The sequence below is a fragment of the Oryx dammah genome, unplaced genomic scaffold (assembly GCF_014754425.2).
Source record: "Oryx dammah isolate SB20612 unplaced genomic scaffold, SCBI_Odam_1.1 HiC_scaffold_2, whole genome shotgun sequence".
Classification (NCBI taxonomy): domain Eukaryota; kingdom Metazoa; phylum Chordata; class Mammalia; order Artiodactyla; family Bovidae; genus Oryx; species Oryx dammah.
The window spans coordinates 171491689-171510095 of NW_024070186.1; the positions used below are offsets into that span (position 1 = coordinate 171491689).

At 48.5% G+C, this 18407-nt stretch overlaps 1 protein-coding gene across 4 annotated transcripts in view; it reads left to right on the forward strand.

The window, feature by feature from the left end:
- ABCC1 (ATP binding cassette subfamily C member 1) overlaps positions 1-18407 on the forward strand; it is a 153614-nt gene that overhangs the window by 78033 nt on the left and 57174 nt on the right. For all 4 annotated transcript variants that reach the window (XM_040256946.1, XM_040256938.1, XM_040256955.1 and 1 more), the window contains exons 8-12: positions 3816-4046; positions 5250-5427; positions 6637-6798; positions 13150-13242; positions 14890-15093. In XM_040256946.1, coding sequence (XP_040112880.1) covers positions 3816-4046; positions 5250-5427; positions 6637-6798; positions 13150-13242; positions 14890-15093 — 868 coding nt within the window. The remainder of the gene's footprint in view (positions 1-3815; positions 4047-5249; positions 5428-6636; positions 6799-13149; positions 13243-14889; positions 15094-18407) is intronic.

Below are 18407 nucleotides of genomic sequence, written 5' to 3' on the forward strand. Positions count from 1 at the left end.
TTCCCTGGATGTCTTTTTCTCTCCTGACTCGCCATAGCTGGTCCCTCCCTCTGCTCCTTCCACCCAGGCCTGAGCCTTCCTCCTCTCTGCCCATCCAAGACCTTCTCCCAGGCCCTTTGGCCGCCTGTCCCCTGGCCCGCCAAAGATGATCCTGTGTCAGTGCTAGGGCCCAGCTTAGGACGTGGTGCAGAGAATGAATGGCGGGTGTGGGGAACGGAGCCACCTCCTGTCCCCCTGCCCTGCCTTGTTGTCCTCCTTTCCAAGAGGGCATGTGTGTGCAGAATGAAATCACACCAAAAATCCCCGCCAGGATCCCAGCTTCAGGGCAAGTCAGTGAAATGAGCAGGGAAAGAGCTTTCACTGACAATACAAGAAGTAGCAATAATCCTCTGTGGTTGGTAGAATGTCCTCCCCACCCCCCACCCCCCAAAAAAGTATATCCACACACTGATCTCCAGAACCGATGTGTATACGTCACATGGCAAAGCTCAGCCCAGGGTGTGCTCCGTCATGTCCGACTCTGTGTCACCCCGTGGACTGTAGCCTGCAGGACTCCTCTGTCCAAGGGATTTCTCAGGCAAGAATACTGGAGCAGGCTGTTATTCCCTTCTCCAGGGGATCTTGCCAAGCCAGGGATCAAACCTGAGCCTCTGGTGTCTCCGGCATTAGCAGGCAGGTTCCTTACCACTGTGCCACCTGGGGAACTGGCAGAGAGTCCCTTTGCAAATGTGATTAAGTTCAGGATTCTGAGAAAGGTGACTATGCTGGGTTTTTTGGGTGGGCCTGATGTAATCATCATGAAGGTCCTTATAAGGAGGAGACAGGAAGTCAGAGAGGGAAAGTGCTGAGCTGCTGGCGGGACGAGGAGGCAGGCACTCCATGCCCAGGTGTGCAGGCATCTTCTGGATACTGGGAAAGGTGGGAAGAGATTCTCCCATGGAGCCTGTGGGCCAGCTTAGACTTCTGAGCTCTACAGCTATGAGATGTGAGCTTTGTGTTATTTCAGTCCACTCGCTTGTGTTCACTGGTCGCAGCAGCCACAGGCAATCCTACAACTTCACCCAGAGTTTACGTTTAAGTCTGGACGCGTTGGGAAGCCAGCAGTGGAGCTGAGGTTGGGGAATGAAGCACTTTAGGAGGATCCCATTGGCTGCTGTGCAGGGGCTTGGTTGTCAAGGAACAAGAGTGGAAGGAAATGGGGGAGCCCGGGGGGGCCCTGGTGACGGTCACTTGTGTGGGTCAGAGGCCGTGGTGATGGACAGTGTGGATGGATGACTGCACACACATCCCAGGAGTGGGACGTATGTGACACATACCTGATTGGACCTGGGAGTGTGGAGGAAAGGGGATCAGGGAGGATTCCCATGTTTCTGGTCCTTTCTTGGGGTGGGAACATCAAAGGGAAGGATCTGGATTTGACAGAGCCCACACCAGTGCCCGGATCTCTTACCACTTCCCAGCTGGCGCCAGTGGTAAAGAACTTGCCTTCCAATGCAGAAGATGTAAGAGACGCAGGTTCAATCCCTGGGTCAGGAAGATCCACTGGAGGAGGGGTTGGCAACCCACTCCAGTGTTCTTGCCTGGAGAATCCCCATGGACAGTGGATCCTGGTGGGCTGTGGTCCACAGGGTCACAGAGTCAGACACGACTGAGGTTTCTTAGCATGCATGCATGTACAGACCAGTACCCATGGTTTGGAGTAGGGATAGGGGAGGGAGCCAAGGCAGATTGGGAGGCTGTGGTCTCCAGGAGGGCATTTCAGCTGGTCCAGATTGTGAGGTGTGGCTTGGATGGAAGAGGCAACAGTCCCCTGTGGTTAAGCGCTGTTCAGTGATCTCCTACTGTGGACAAATTCTGTAAATTGTGAATCTTATGGTTGTCTGCAGAGGAAGCTTGAGCTGGAGCTCACGTTTGGCCATTTGAGGGCGTTGCTTTGTCTGCATTTTGTGGGAGAGGTAAACTGAACCTATTGCTACATAACAGGTCACCCCAAAACATAGCAGGCTTAGGGAAGAATGAACATTTACTGTCTCACACCATGTCTCTGGGTCAGGGATCTGGGATGGGTCTGGCTTGGTGGTTCTGGCTCAGGGTCTGTCATGGCTGCAGTCATCTGAAGGCTTGGCTGGGGGCACAGATCTCCTTCCACGTTGCACATGGTGGGCTTGACTATGCTGGCTGTTGGCAGAGTCTCACCATGGGGTCTTCTTCAGAAGGCTGGTTGAGTGTCCTCATGACCTTGTGGTTGGCTTTGCCCAGAGTGAGTGATTCACGAGAGGGCAGGACAGAAGCCAGGATGTTTTCTGCAACTTAATTTTGCAGGTGACAACTCTTTCTCCATTTTTTGACAAAGTTGTGAAGTCATTTCGCCAGTATCCTATTCTGAGTGGGAGGGGACTTCACAGGGGCGTGTATGAGAGTTCCAATTTCTCAACATCCCTGAAACCTTGTTATCTGACTTTTGGATGATAGCAATCCTAGTGGGCGTGAAGCAGTGTTTCATCCTGGTGTTGCTTTGCATTTCCCTGATGACCTAAAGAAGTTAAGCAATACTTCATGTGCTTATGCCATTCACATGTCTTCTTTGCACCTTTTTAAAATTGGGTTGTATTTTTTCTTACCAGGTTTTTAACTGGCAAGTATTTCCTCCCATTTCATGGGTTGTCTTTTCACTTTCTTGGTAGCACCTTTTGACGCACAGAAGTTTTTGGTTTTGATGAAGTTCAATTAATTTTTTTCTCTTGTTGCTTGTCCTTTTGGTGTCGTATTTAAGTATCCATTGCTAAACCCAAGGTCGTAAAGATTTTGCCCCCTTGTTGCCTTCTAAGAGTTTACAGTTTTAGTTCTGTGTTAAGTCTTTCATCCATTTTGAATTAATTTTTGTATACGGTGTGAAGTAAGGGTCCAACTTCATTCTTTTGCCTGTAGCTATCTAGTTTTTCAATACCATTTGTTGAAAAAACGATTCCTTTCTTGTTGAATGGTCTTCACAACTTTGTCAAAAATCAATCGAGTTTCTTTCTGGATTTTGAATTGGGTTGCATTGCTCTCTGTATATGCCCATCTTCCTGCCTGTCTTGGGGGTTTCCCTGGAGGCTCAGACAGTAAAGAATCCACTTGTAATGCAGGAGACGTGGGTTCGGTCCCTAACTTGGGAAGATCCCCTGGAAAAGGGAACGGCAACCCACTCCAGTATTCTTGCCTGGGAAACCTCATGGATAGAGGAGCCTGGTGGGCTACAGTCCTTGGGGTCACAATAGAATCGGGCATAACTTAGTGACTAAACAGCAGCAATGTGTCTGTCTTGATTATGGTTGTCTGGTAGTAAGTTTCGAAACTGGAAAATGTAAATCCTCCAACTCTGCTTTTCTTGTTTAAGATTGTTTTGGCTCTTTTCTATCCCTGGAGCTTCCATATGAATTTTAGGATTCGCTTGTCCATTTGTACAGAGCACTCGGATTCTGATAGAGATTGCGTTGATTCTGTAGGTCACTTTGAGACTGGCGCTTTTCTGAGCCCTTCACCTACAATAAGTCACTGAATTTTCATGAAAGCTCCGGGAGGCAAGTCCTCCTTTCCCCACATTGTACAGATGAAGAAACTAAGAGCTAGAGAGGTTAAGACACCTGCCTGAAGTCACACAGCTGGCCGGGGTCCTGAGTCTGCGGTCGTAACTGCCATGCTCAGCTGCTTCTCTGCAGTGACTGGTTTTCTGGGGCTAGGCCTCCGTGGGGGTGGGCTTCTCCAGTCCTCTCCCGGCTGGTGGGCTGAGGCCCTGCAGACCCCACAGCCGCTCCTCACTCCTTGTGTTCCAGGCAGCCGGTGAAGATCGTGTACTCCTCCAAGGACCCCGCCAAGCCCAAAGGGAGCTCCAAGGTGGATGTGAACGAGGAGGCCGAGGCTCTGATTGTCAAGTGCCCCCAGAAGGAGCGGGATCCGTCCCTGTTCAAGGTGTTATACAAGACCTTCGGGCCCTACTTCCTCATGAGCTTCTTGTTCAAGGCTGTGCATGACCTGATGATGTTTGCCGGCCCGGAGATCTTAAAGTAAGCCCCCCACCCCACTCCAGCCGGGCAGTCCTTTGCGTCCTTGACCTTCCGCTTGGGTGACACCCCTCACCCTCCCCTGAGGTCACACGCTCAGGGTTCCCTGGGCTCAGAGCCAAGTCTCCCCATCCTCACCTGCTTTGCCTGATGCTTTGCTTTAATAAGCCGTCTTAAAGGCTTGTTAAACCACGATGGTTGTCAGAAACAGAAATCTACCAGGCTCCCCTGAAGCCAGAAGGGAGAAGACGGAGGCTTATCTTGGGAAGTCAACAGCAGGGATATATAGGGTAAGAGAAGGTGAGGTTAGGGAAAAGAACGAGACCGGCACTTTGCAAGAACAGCTTACCTTTAATGAGGCGAGAAGGGGCAGCAGTCAGGTTAGTGAGCTGCTGCACTAACCCAAGGAAAGAGCAAGGCTCTATAGGCATATATGTGGAAATCTACTGTCGCCCCTGGTGGCACAGAGGATGAAGCGTCTGCCTGCAATGTGGGAGACCCGGGTTCGATCCCTGGGTTGGGAAGATCCCCTAGAGAAGGAAATGGCAACCCACTCCAGTATTCTTGCCTGGAGTCAGACACGACTGAGCAACTTCACTTCACTGTCTTAAGGGGCCTGTTCTTCTCCAAGGTTGTTCAGATTAGTTATCTCTTAAAGGGCTGGGGCAAGGAATTCAGATCAGCCAGAGGCTGGGACCAGCTGGGAGCTGGGCGTAATCAACCTTACTGTCCATTTTTTTCTTTGGGTGAGAGTTCTTTGTTTTGCATAGAATGGTGGGGGAGGACCCAGAGGAGAGTTTTCACTCCAGGCTATTTTGAGCCCTGTTAACTTTCCTTCAGGGGAGTGTCAGATTGTCTGAAAGCTGCCAGCTTTAAGGAAAGGTTTCCCTCCCTCCCTCCATCTCTACTTCTCTGTGTCTCTTTAGGGCCACTCCTTTGTTCTCTTTCTCTCCTCCCCTCTGCCCTGTGCTCCCTGCTGGGTCACTTTTGCCTGCTGAGGCTGAGCGGTCAGTGTGAGGAGCCCGGGGCTTCACCCCTGCAGCCCTGTGTGGGTTGGGCTTCCCATCCTTGAAACCGAAGCGCGAGTGCCCGACTCGCCCGGCTGGCTCGGGAGAGCGCCACCTGCCGACACCAGAGGGCTTGCCCCCGCGTGGGCGCGTGCTGTCGCGGTCTCTCACGTCGGGTTCTGTCCTCGCTGCCACACAGGTTGCTCATCAACTTCGTGAACGACAAGAAGGCCCCGGAATGGCAGGGTTACTTCTACACGGCGCTGCTGTTCATCAGCGCCTGCCTGCAGACCCTGGTGCTGCACCAGTACTTCCACATCTGCTTCGTCAGCGGCATGCGCATCAAGACGGCCGTCATCGGGGCCGTGTACCGGAAGGTGGGGTGCGGCCCCCCCGCGGAACCCTCGTGGGGGCTTGGCCAGGTCACCTCTCAGGCCCAGCTTGCAGACCAGTGGCATGAAGGTGGTCTGAATGGCTGTGGGTTGGCAGGGGGTGACCATCAGGCTTGACAGCTTAGCAGAGCTACTCCTAGAGGCTTGTCTGGGGGGCAGTGCCCAGGAGCCCCCCTGCCCGGGTCCACTGCGGGTAATTGCATTTCTTGACTTGGGACCATCCAGATCCTCGCCGTACTGTTAATGTACTATGTGTGAGCGTGTTCTGACTCCATTTGAACCGAGAAGATGGTACCTCCCTTGGATGAGAGACCCTCAGCACAGACAGCCTTAAGGGAACTGAATTACCTCCTCGGTCCCTTCATTTCTTAGCCTCTGGGCCCCACAGGTTAGGAAGAAGCTCTTCGGCAGCTGGTAGGGAACTATGGATTTGATCATTGGCTCTTAGCCGTGTCTGCATGTTAGACTCATCCAGGGAGCTTCAGAAACTTCCAAGGACCAGGCTGCACCCAAATCAAGTCAGAATCTCTGTTAGGGGTGGGGGGGCAGGCATCAGTATTTCTAAAACTCCCTAGGTGACAGCATGAAGCCATCGAGAGCCAGGGTGAGTTTATCTCTCCGCGAGATGTTGGCAGTGTCTGCTTGTCATAACTGGGGCGAGGTGTGTGTGTGTGTGGAGACTGGGGATGTTGCTAAATGTCCTGCAGTGCACAGGACAGCCCCCCAGAGGATCATCTGACCTCAGGTGTCAGTAGTGTCACAAAGGAGAGACCCTGGCCGAGACCTTGGTCCTTCAGGGTAAAGTGGGGACCAGCAGTGTCAGCATCTCCTGGGGGCTTGTTAGCAACGGATAGTCCCCCTCCAGTCTTACGGAGTCAGAAATTGTCTCCTAACAGACTACCTGGAGTGTGTGTGTACATGTACACACTCAAGTGCATGAAGCCGGGTGTAGGGAACCTCTGAGGTCCCTTCTGTACTGATCAGCTCAGGATGGGGGAGGCAGTGGGTGCTGTCGATAAGAGAGGGGCCTTTGTGACGAGACACACGGGCTGGGAAGGCAGATAAGCCACCAGGGGAGGAGAAAGCGGCGACCTCTCCGCTGGTGCACTGTCTCCTTCCTCCACGTGGGCCTGGATGGGGGCCCTGGCTGTCCCCCACCACACCCACCCTCTTTCTCTCTTCTTTGTCCCGCAGGCCCTGGTGATCACCAATGCGGCCAGAAAGTCCTCCACGGTGGGGGAGATTGTCAACCTCATGTCCGTGGACGCCCAGAGGTTCATGGACCTGGCCACGTACATTAACATGATCTGGTCAGCCCCTCTGCAAGTCATCCTTGCCCTCTACCTCCTGTGGCTGGTGTGTGTTTGACGTCATTCCCGGGCATGTGGGGAGGGACCTCCATGTGTGGGCAGTGGGTGCCAGGGATAAGAACCTCTGTAGCTCACTGGCATTTCTTTAAAAAAAAGAACACAAACTTTTATTTTGTATTGGGGTATAGCTGATGAGCAATGTTGTGATAGTTTCAGGTGAATAGCGAAGGGACTCAGCCATACATACACATATATCCATTCTCCCCCTAAACCCCCCTCCCATCCAGGCTGCCACATAACATGCTTGCTGGCGTTTCTTGCCATCATTCACATTTTATTTTCTGGCTTGTCAGCCAGCTCCTGGATATTTTGGTCCTTTCTTCAGTTGTTGGGTTATGTTCTCTCAGGTGATGTGGTATTTATTTGCATATGTCTCTTCTTGACAGTGTGTGTAGTTAACCGCTCTATAACATATCCACTGTATTTCTCCCTCTGTGTCTTCCCAAACAGTCAGCAAACTCATTTATTCATGAGTCCTAAGTTATGTTGGTCTTTCGGTTGCAGGGGGTAGAAGTGCATTTTAGAGCAACAGAAGGAAGTAAAGGGAATTTTATGGGTGAGGTAACTGAAGAATCTAGGGGACTGGCTTCAGGGATGGATGGATTTGGGAGTTCAAGCAGTGCTGTAAGGACACAAGCTCATGCCCTCATCATTTCTTAGCTTGGTGTTTCTCTGAGTTGACTTCATTCTCAGTGGGATTTCTTCACACGGCTTCCATAGCTTTGGGTTTCTATCACATTCACAGCTGTTGGTGCCAGACAAAAGAGAAGATAACTCCTTTCCTCAGTCAGACTCCCAGGGAGGCCTGTGGCCCAGCACGGGCCTAGTTGCATCCTTGAAAAAAAGTCAGGGTGAAATAGGCAGCATTCTCTGATTGGCCAGCCTGGGTCACATGTTCTCTCTCATTGTGAAAGGGGTGTGATTGACAGCCCTTCCACATGGGGAAGGGCACTTCCCAAAGTATGAAGATGATGAGCAAAGATGCTCATAGCCTAATCCAGGCCTTACTCTTTCTACCTCTGGGCCTTGGCACATGCCTTTCCTTCCACCAGGAATTCTCTTTCCTCCCTACTGATGACAAGGACTTCCAGACTATCCCAAAATTTAAGGCTGTGATAAATACCACTTCCTCTGATTTTTGCCCCCTTTCAATTAGATGGACTTCTTCATCTGGCAGGTGTCTTGGGGCATCTACTTCCCCCAGAAAGTGCTGTCGTGGAACAGTCCTTTTAGAACTGCCTTCAGGGTTGATTTGTGGACCACTAAGAAAATGGCTTTATTTTAAATGAGAGTTGATAAAAGTGTTATTGATACCTGGGGCAGGATGATTCTTCATTGTTGGGGGCTGATCTGTGTGTTGCTCCCTAGCCTCTCCCTAGGAGACACCAATCACATACCACCTCTTCACCCCTACACTCCCACCGCCACTTGCGAAAAGGTCTCCGGACATTTTCAGATGTCCCTTGGGGGAATATGTCTCGCTGGTTGGGAACTGCTTTATCAGACCAAAACCATGCTTTCTCTGACAGTCAAGAACATAGGATAACAGGCAACAAGACGGCTCTGAAATCGGGCTGCCCCAGATCAGATCCTGCCTCTTGCAGCTCTTAGGGCTTAATGTCACTACGTCTTGATGTCCTCATCTGTAAACTGTTGACAGTCAGGAAACATCATTGCAGTGATTGATGTCAGGACAATTGAATGAATCGCTGCAGGTAGTGTTCCCTGAGCAGTACGTGGTACAGAGATGTGCCTGGTGTCTTTTAGTTACTATGATTTGCTTTCAGTGTTGATTCTGAATGCTTCAGATTGTCGGTAGGAACCACGTTCATTCTTAGAGGTGGATTAATCGTCACTGAGCAGAGCTCCGTCACAGAAAACATTTGGAGCAGTTGTTCAGTCGCTCCGTCGTGTCCAACTCTGTGACCCCATGGACTGCAGCAAGCCTGGCTCCCGTCCTTCACCATCTCCCAGAGCGTGCTCAAACCCATGTGCATTGAGTCGGTGATGCCCTCCAACCATCTCGTCCTCTGTCACCCCCTTCTCCTCCTGCCTTCAATCTTTCCCAGCATCAGGGTCTTTCCAACGCATTGCCTCTCTGCATCAGGTGAACAAAGTATTGGAACTTAAGCTTCAGCATCAGTCCTTCCAATGAATATTCAGGGTTGATTTCCTTTAGAATTGTCTGGTTTAATCTCCTTGCTGTCCAGGTGACTCTGAAGAGTCTTCTCCAGCAACATAGTTTGAAATCATCAATTCTTTGGCACAGCCTTCTTTATGGTCCTACTCTCACATCCATACATGACTACTAGAAAAACCGTAGCTTTAACTAGACAGACTTTTGTTGGCAAAGTGACAGTAGAACAGTAGTTTGGAGCAGTGGAGCACCTTTTTGGTAACTAGGACTGGAGCACCCAAGGGTGACTCCTTGGAAGGGACTAACATGCTTACCCTGTAGTTCCGACCGTCCATCTCAGCTGAGTGCCTATACACTGGGCAGACTCGTCAGGCTGTCTCTTCTGACGTGTGTAACTTGCAAGTTGAAAAACGTCAATCAGTATCTTGCCTCAGTCATGATTCTTAACCTTTCTGAGGTGCAGTTTCCTTAATCTGCAAATAGGACCACAGAACAGTCTATAGCTTCTTATCTACAAGTCCTTGTATCAAAAAGCTCTAAAAACTGAAAGATTTTCTTAACTCATTTGGTGGCCAGAGCTGACCTGAGCAGATGTGTGATTTATCATCTTGATTATCCCTCTCAGTGGGAATTTTCCCATTTGCTACTGAAAAAAAGAATTGCATTTGCTTATGGAGTGCTGCTCCAGGGATGGTGGGGTGTGATATACAGGCATATCCACCTATGTCAGGGGGTCCCAGAACTCCAGCAGGTTCATGATTTGCTAGGGTTACAGCAAGATTAACAAAGGTTGAAGGGGAATCAGGGACAAGCTTCCAGGCATCCTCTCACCCTGGAGTCACACAGTTCAGTCACTTCAGTCACTCAGTCGTGTCTGACTCTTTGCGACCCTGTGAATCGCAGCACACCAGGCCTCCCTGTCCATCACCAACTCCCGGAGTTCACTCAGACTCACGTCCATCGAGTCAGTGATGCCATCCAGCCATCTCATCCTCTGTCGTCCCCTTCTCCTCCTGCCCCCAATCCCTCTCAGCGTCAGAGTCTTTTCCAATGAGTCAACTCTTTGCATGAGGTGGCCAAAGTACTGGAGTTTCAGCTTTAGCATCATTCCTTCCAAAGAAATCCCAGAATGGACTGGTTGGATCTCCTTGCAGTTCAAGGGACTCGCAAGAGTCTTCTCCAACACCACAGTTCAAAACCATCAATTCTTCGGCGCTCAGCCTTCTTCACAGTCCAACTCTCACATCCATACATGACCACTGGAAAAACCATAGCCTTGACTAGACGGACCTTAGTCGGCAAAGTAATGTCTCTGCTTTTCAATATGCTGTCTAAGTTGGTCATAACTTTTCTTCCAAGGAGTAAGCGTCTTTTAATTTCATGGCTGCAGTCACCGTCTGCAGTGATTTTGGAGCCCCCAAAAAATAAAGTCTGACACTGTTTCCCCATCTATTTCCCATGAAGTGATGGGATAGGATGCCATCATCTTCGTTTTCTGAATGTTGAGCTTTAAGCCAACTTTTTCACTCTCCACTTTCACTTTCATCAAGAGGCTTTTGAGTTCCTCTTCACTTTCTGCCATAAGGGTGGTGTCGTCTGCATATCTGAGGTTATTGATATTTCTCCCGGCAATCTCGATTCCAGCTTGTGTTTCTTCTAGCCCAGCGTTTCTCATGATGTACTCTGCATAGAATTTAAATAAGGAGGGTGACAATATACAGCCTTGATGTACTCCTTTTCCTATTTGAAACCAGTCTGTTGTTCCATGTCCAGTTCTAACTGTTGCTTCCTGACCTGCATACAGATTTCTCAAGAGGCAGGTCAGGTGGTCTGGTATGCCCATCTCTTTCAGAATTTTCCACAGTTTATTGTGATCCACACAGTCAAAGGCTTTGGCATAGTCAATAAAGCAGAAATAGATGTTTTTCTGGAACTCTCTTGCTTTTTCCATGATCCAGCGGATGTTGGCAATTTGATCTGTGGTTCCTCTGCCTTTTCTAAAACCAGCTTGAACATCAGGAAGTTCATGGTTCACGTATTGCTGAAGCCTGGCTTGGAGAATTTTGAGCATTGCTTTACTAGCATGTGAGATGAGTGCAATTGTGCGGTAGTTTGAGCATTCTTTGGCATTGCCTTTCTTTGGGACTGGAATAGAAACTGCCCTTTTCCAGTCCTGTGGCCACTGCTGAGTTTTCCAAATTTGCTGGCATCTTGAGTGCAGCACTTTCACAGCATCATCTTTCAGGATTTGAAATAGCTCAACTGGAATTCCATCACCTCCACTAGCTTTGATCGTAGTGATGCTTCTTTCTAAGGCCCACTTGACTTCACATTCCAGGATGTCTGGCTCTAGATGAGTGATCACACCTCGTGATTATCTGGGTCATGAAGCTCTTTTTTGTATAGTTCTTCTGTGTATTCTTGCCACCTCTTCTTAATATCTTCTGCTTCTGTTAGGTCCATACCATTTCTGTCCTTTATTGAGCCCATCGTTGCATGAAATGAAATTTTCTTGAAGAGATCTCTAGTCTTTCCCATTCTGTTGTTTTCCTCTATTTCTTTGCATTGATCGCTGAAGAAGGCTTTCTTATCTCTCCTTGCTATTCTTTGGAATTCTGCATTCAGATGCTTATATCTTTCCTTTTCTCCTTTGTTTTTTGCCTCTCTTCTTTCCACAGCTATTTGTAAGTCTTCCCCAGACAGCCGTTTTGCTTTTTTGCATTTCTTTCCCATGGGGATGGTCTTGATCCCTGTCTCCTGTACAATGTCACGAACCTCATTCCCTAGTTCATCAGGCACTCCACTCTATCTATCAGATCTAGACCCTTAAATCTATTTCTCACTTCCACTGTACAATCATAAGGGATTTGATTTAGGTCATACCTGAATGGTCTAGCTGTTTTCCCTACTTTCTTCAATTTGAGTCTGAATTTGCTAATAAGGAGTTCATGATCTGAGCCACAGTCAGCTCCTGGTCTTGTTTTTGTTGACTGTATAGAGCTTCTCCATCTTTGGCTGCAAAGAATATAATCAGTCTGATTTCGGTGTTGACCATCTGGTGATGTCCATGTGTAGAGTCTTCTCTTGTGTTGTTGGAAGAGGGTGTTTGCTATGACCAGTGCATTTTTTTGGCAAAACTCTATTAGTCTTTGCCCTGCTTCATTCCGCATTCCAAGGCCAAATTTGCCTCTTACTCCAGGTGTTTCTTGACTTCCTACTTTTGCATTCCAGTCCCCTATAATGAAAAGGGTATCTTTTTTGGGTGTTAGTTCTAAAAGGTCTTGTAGGTCTTCATAGAACTGTTCAACTTCAGCTTCTTCAGCGTTACTGGTTGGGGCATAGACTTGGATTACCGTGATATTAAATGGTTTGCCTTGGAAATGAACAGAGATCATTCTGTCGTTTTTGAGATTGCATCCAAGTACTGCATTTCGGACTCTTTTGTTGACCATGATGGCTACTCCATTTCTTCTGAGGGATTCCTGCCTGCAGTAGTAGATATAATGGTCATCTGAGTTAAATTCACCCATTCCAGTCCATTTTAGTTCACACAAGAGGTCACACAAGAGGTACTTAATTCCCCAGTTTGGACGATTGTGACATGTGTGAAACGTTACCAGCCAGGGAAGGTCGCGAGAGACCCCCAAGTCCGGGGTTTTCACTGGGGTCTGATCACACCGGCAGCCTCTACCTGGCACAGACCAAAGTTCCAGATTCCACGGGGAAAAAGGCTTAATCAGCAGAAGGCATATTGTTTGTACACTTTAGGCACAGTGAGTCAGTCTTAAATCAGTTCTGACAATTTTGGGAGCCCTCCCCAAACCAAGCACCCAGACCCCAGCCAGGGGCCTTTGAGCAAGATAGACCATCAGGTGGGCGTATTCACTATTTTCAGTTTCACATCCCATTACCTTTCTGAAATCCTTCAGTTCTCATTTGCAAAACCCACCCGGTTGGTAGAAACCAATATAATACTGTAAAGCAATTATCCTTCAGTGAAAAATAAATAACAGCAACAACAGCAAAAGCCCCAGCCTGGTCTTAAGGGTTTCAGATAAAGGATCATGGCCTTAATATTCTTACAGGGTCTGTGGGGCCCTGAGGGATGCTCTGGGATAAATCTGAGTAGTGAAAGAACAGCATGGGGTGGCTCACCCGTGCAGGCCCGGTGCTGAGGCTCTGTTCTCGTTCCTCCCGCAGAACCTGGGCCCCTCCGTCCTGGCAGGGGTTGCCGTGATGGTCCTCATGGTCCCCCTCAATGCTGTGATGGCCATGAAGACCAAGACCTACCAGGTAAGCGGGTGTCTCCACGGGCTCCGAGCTGGGCCCCTGCCTGAGGCCTTTCCACTGAAGTGTTGGCTGACTTCCTTCTGCACAGGCCGTGGGGGCCTCAGCCTTGCCTGCCTGTGGGAATCCTCTGGGGCGCTTTCATAAAGGCTAGTCCCCACGCCCCATTCCGGGAATTCTGAGCCACCTGAATGGGTGGGGCCTGGGCATCGGGCTTTTAAAACTTCCCATTGGGCCGCCAAGGTTGAGAACCCCTGAAACATTTAGACCTCGTGGGCCAGTGTGTGAAAAGCCATATCTGTGGGCCTCTGGGAGATTCCTCATTTCCCATGGGTTCTGTCCCTTCATGTGGGTATGCACTGTCCAGGGCTGAGCAAAAACCACCCCTTGCTTTTTTCCCCCATCACCTTACGCTGGTCTCAGCTACTTAGTATTTTTTAAGTTTTCAAATAGTCAAGTAACAGAGTGCATGTCTTCTCATTATATTTTAAAAGTTCAAATAACACAGAAGTGTAGGGCCTGTCCCCTTCCCTGTCCTCTCAACCACAGTGAACACACCGAAGCAAATCCTTCTAGAACTTCCTGTGTGGTTATGTAGAGATCAGACTCACTGTATAGTTAGGCTTGGCGTGTATAAGTGTGTGCATTGTGGTGCTATCACCATATATATTTTAACACACACAGGCCCTTTTGGCAGCATGATTTTGTCGTTTGATACCATGCCTGGGGGATCTTTCTGTGGCATGCCATGTGGTCTGACCTCATTCTCTTAAGCTCATGTCTAATGGTCCATAACAGAGGTGGGCTGGAATTCAGTTTTTGTTTTTTTTTTTTGCTTCCCCATTGATGGCTATTTATGATGTGCCTGTGGAATTTCAAATGAGAGAGCTTGGCCGCACTGATGATGCCGTAGGAGAGACAGGTTCCAGAACGTGGGCCTGGTGGGATGAGGTTTGAGGGGGTAGGGGGATGATAATGGCCTCTCATCTTCTTCCCTTGAATGGGTCCACCTCCGAAGCAGTTTCTGTCTCTGTCCTTGACCTCATGTTGCGTAAACTGTCCTGTTCTGTGACCCAGGAGGGACATAGCACTTAATGATAGGGTTCTTGTGAGCAGGACTAAATGCCCGTGAGAAGCTTAGAAAAGTGTCTGGCTTAAGGAAAAGGCTAGGTGATATCAAAAATATTTAACAGCTCTATAGCACGGGTACCCAGTGGTCAGAACCAGTGCAGGCTGGTACAGAAACACTTCAGTATTGTAACAACCATGTACCGGCTGATAAGCAGTAAAGAAAATAAGAAAATGGAGGGGGGAGAAGTATCTCTCATATTTGGATCAGCAGAGTAAGGCACGTGCCCCTTCCTCCCTGGATGGCTGTAAAGTTTTTCTTGCCTCTCTTCTAATTTTAGGAGGTTTTGCTAATAATATCAAATCTAACATGATTCAAAGCAGTTTTTTGCCTTGAAAAAATGAATCCTTTGGAGGGCTCTCAGGGTCCAGAGTCAGGGTTCCCAGGGATTGCAGGCCCGCTTTCCCACCCTCAGAAAGGCCCATTCTTAACAGATGGGGTTGTTGGTCTGGTGCCAGGGCCAGAAGTGAGCGGCCAGCCCCCCACCGCCCCCAGTGAGGTGTTGACCGCTTCTCTCTTCCAAGGTGGCCCACATGAAGAGCAAGGACAATCGGATTAAGCTGATGAACGAAATTCTCAACGGGATCAAAGTGCTGAAGCTTTACGCCTGGGAGCTGGCATTCAAAGACAAGGTGCTGGCCATCCGGCAGGAAGAGCTGAAGGTGCTGAAGAAATCTGCCTACCTGGCCGCCGTGGGGACCTTCACCTGGGTTTGCACCCCTTTCCTGGTGAGTGAAGCCGGATTTCTCCTGGCCCACACGGTCAGATGTTTTATCGTGTCTTCATTGCCTAAGTATTTTTCGGAAGTTGCTATTTCAGCACAGTCTTCTCCGACCACTCTTTTTAAAAGTACCACCCCTGCCCTTTGTTTTATTCACAGCACTTAATAGCTTCCAGCCCAGGGCTACCTGGAGCAGCCAGTTCAGGAACTGTTACAGGTTCACCAGGAGCGGAGAAGCTCGTGCTGGAACATAAACCTCTGCTCTCTGTGTCCTTCATCCAGAAAGTCTGGCTAAGAAACAAAAAAAGTCAGCAGAACTAAGCTGCATGCTTGGTGCCTTAGTTGAGCCACTTGATGGTGTCAGCTCCTTATCTGTGGGCATCTGGTCACATACGGAGGGTTGGCGGGGGACCACACTCTAAGTGGCCGTGCCAAACACACTCTGAAAGTCGCTTACTGTTTCATGAATTGTCTTTCTCCACTAGATTATCAGCTCCAGGAGGGCAAAGATTTTTTTCTGTTCACTTCTGTACCCTAGTGCCAGAACCAGTACATAATAGGTGGTCAACAAATACTTCTCATTCATTGAAAAAAATAATTCAAATCATATGAAAAGTTATGAAATAAAAAGTAATAAAAGTATATTATCCTTCCATCTATCCCTTTCCTCCAAAATGACAGTTTTGTATATCTTTTTAGGAAAAAATGTTGATGTGTGTGGATATTTTAAAAATATTAATTATATATTCAAAAAGAGTCATACTTACACTGTGTTCTGGACCTTTGGGCTTAGTATATAACTGCTCAGTTCATGCATTCAGCTCTGCATGATCTATTTGAACGATGTATATTTGTCCGGAGCGTGGGTGTGCCATCGTGGACTTAACCCATCTCCCATGGCTGGCCTTTTAGGCTGCTCCTTGTTCTTTGCTGTTACTGAATGTTCTGATACACACGTTTTGGGTTACTGTAATGGGTCTGTTCCTAGCTGGCCATCCTTGAAAAGTTTAAAGACGAGAGTAAGTTACTGTTTTCCCAACCTGGCCGCAAACCCAGGAACCATACAGAGAGGGACTGTGGAAACCCTTTAAGCCCAGTGGACAGTTAAACATGGTTAAGGATGACTTCAGATCATGCCTCCCCCCACCACCCCCCGCCATGCTTCTTTTTTCTTTCTGTTTTTGTATTATTAACTATGTCATTCTTTTTTGAAAATTTGTGCTAGTAGTGAGTGTTACTTCTTACTTACGTTGGAAATATGTATTCCTATGGGAAGTTCCTATGACCAAAACCACAATTTGAAGAAACAGAATTTCCTAATAGGCTACCAAGTTGCAGGTGGAATGTTTAAGGAAGCTCCTGCTTTTTTTGATGTTTGTCAGAGTATATTCATTTGGATACTGGATTTTGTTAGGCTCAGCTTGATGTCTCCTAGATTTTTAACACACACACAAGGCAACGTGGTGGGAATCAGTGATGCTTCAGCTTGTGCAGGCCTCACACTCACCTGCAGGCCTTGTTAAAGCCATGCTTGCTGGGCCCAGTTTCAGATCCAGTCTGTCTAGGAAGGCCCTGAGTATTCACATTTCTAACATGTTCCCAGGGGCTGCTGCTGCTGTGGGCCTGGGGCCCACACTTTGTCCTCAGCAGTGGGACCCATAGACCAGTAGCATTGGCATCACCAGGTTGCTTGTTAGAAATACAGACTCTCAGGCCTCACCCCAGACCAAGCCAAGACAGATCTAAATTTTAGCAATTGCCCTGCCAGGGGATTTGTATGCATATTAAAGTTTGAAAAACATGGGCAAAAAGGTGGAGTAAGCACAGTTTTCTGTATAGGACCACCCAGTGAATAATTTAGGTGTCCTTAGCCGTGTGATCTCTGTGGCAGCTGTTTATCTCTGCTGGTGTAGTGCAAGAGTGGCTATGGATGGGACTTGACCGGTGGTCCAGAGGTGAAGACTTCTCCTTCCAAAGGGGGGCACAGGTTCAATCCCTGGTCAGAGAACCGAGATCCCACATGCCATGGGTTGTGGGCCCCCCCCCCAAAAAAAGTAGGTATGGATAAGACAGAATGAATGGGTATGGCTGTGAGCCTATAAAAATTACTGTATAGACACTGAAATTTGAATTTTGTATACTCTTCTATGTGTCATGAAATGTTTTTTTGGATCATTTAAAAATTGGGTTTTTTTTTAGATCATTTGAAAATGTAGAATCCGTCCTAAGTTCATGGGCTGAGACATAACGAGCTGAGTCTTGGCTTAAAGGAGTGGAATGTTTCTCTGAGAGTCAGGACCCCTGCTGAATTCTCCTGCCAGCTCACGGAGTGACCTGCAGCCAGTCATTTTACCTCCCTGCCTCTGGATCTTTGAGCAGGAGAGATGAAGGAGCTGGAGCTTTCCTGGTGGCTCAGTGGTAAAGAATCTGCCTGCAATGCAGAAGACACATGTTGGATCCTTAGGCTAGGAAGATCTCTTGGAGGAGGAAATGACAACCCACTCCAGTGTTCTTGCCTAGGAATTCCCATGGACAGAGGAGCCTGGCAGGCTACAGTCCATGGGGTTGCAAAGAGTAGGACATGACTGACCATGAGCATTTGGCTTGACTTGGTTTTGATGAAGGGGTTGGGCCCCAGGACTGTGTGTGCGGCCCTGCCCTCCGCAGGCCCCTTGCCTCAGCCGACACCCCTGGATAGTCATGGTGCTCCCTTCCACTGAATTATGCTCAAGCAGTCCTCCAGGCGCATGAACACTGCCAGCAAGGTCACTTAGCTGTTCTGGGACTCTGTGTTCCCTAAGATCCTCTCCGGCTCAAACTCTCCCACCCTCTAGGCTGGAAGGGTCTGCTGTCTCATTCTTTTCACACTCCAGCCTCCCCAGCCTTCCCCAGGTCCTTAGTGACTCTCTTTGTTTTGTTAAAAGTAAAAAATACAATACTGCACGCTAGTTAACAGGGGTTGTTCTTATTTTCTTCCAACTGTTCAATCCCGCCAGGCTCCTCTGTCCATGGGATTCTCCAGGCAATAATGCTGGAGTGGGTTGTCATTTCCTTCTTCAGGGGATCTTCCCCACCTAGGGATCGAACCTGCATCTCCTGCATCAAAGGCAGATTCTTTACCGTCTGAGCCACTTTCTGGAGGCTCAAATGTTCAATAGTTTCTATGCATTAAATACAACTGTTAAATAGTCCTTACTGTATATATGATGCATTTTATTTTAAAACCAGAAAGTAATGCATTCGTGTGGTGAAGATAGTTAAAGCTGTTCCAAAGAGTCTGCAGCTGAGCTTCTCAATTCCAGCACTGCTGACATTTGGGGC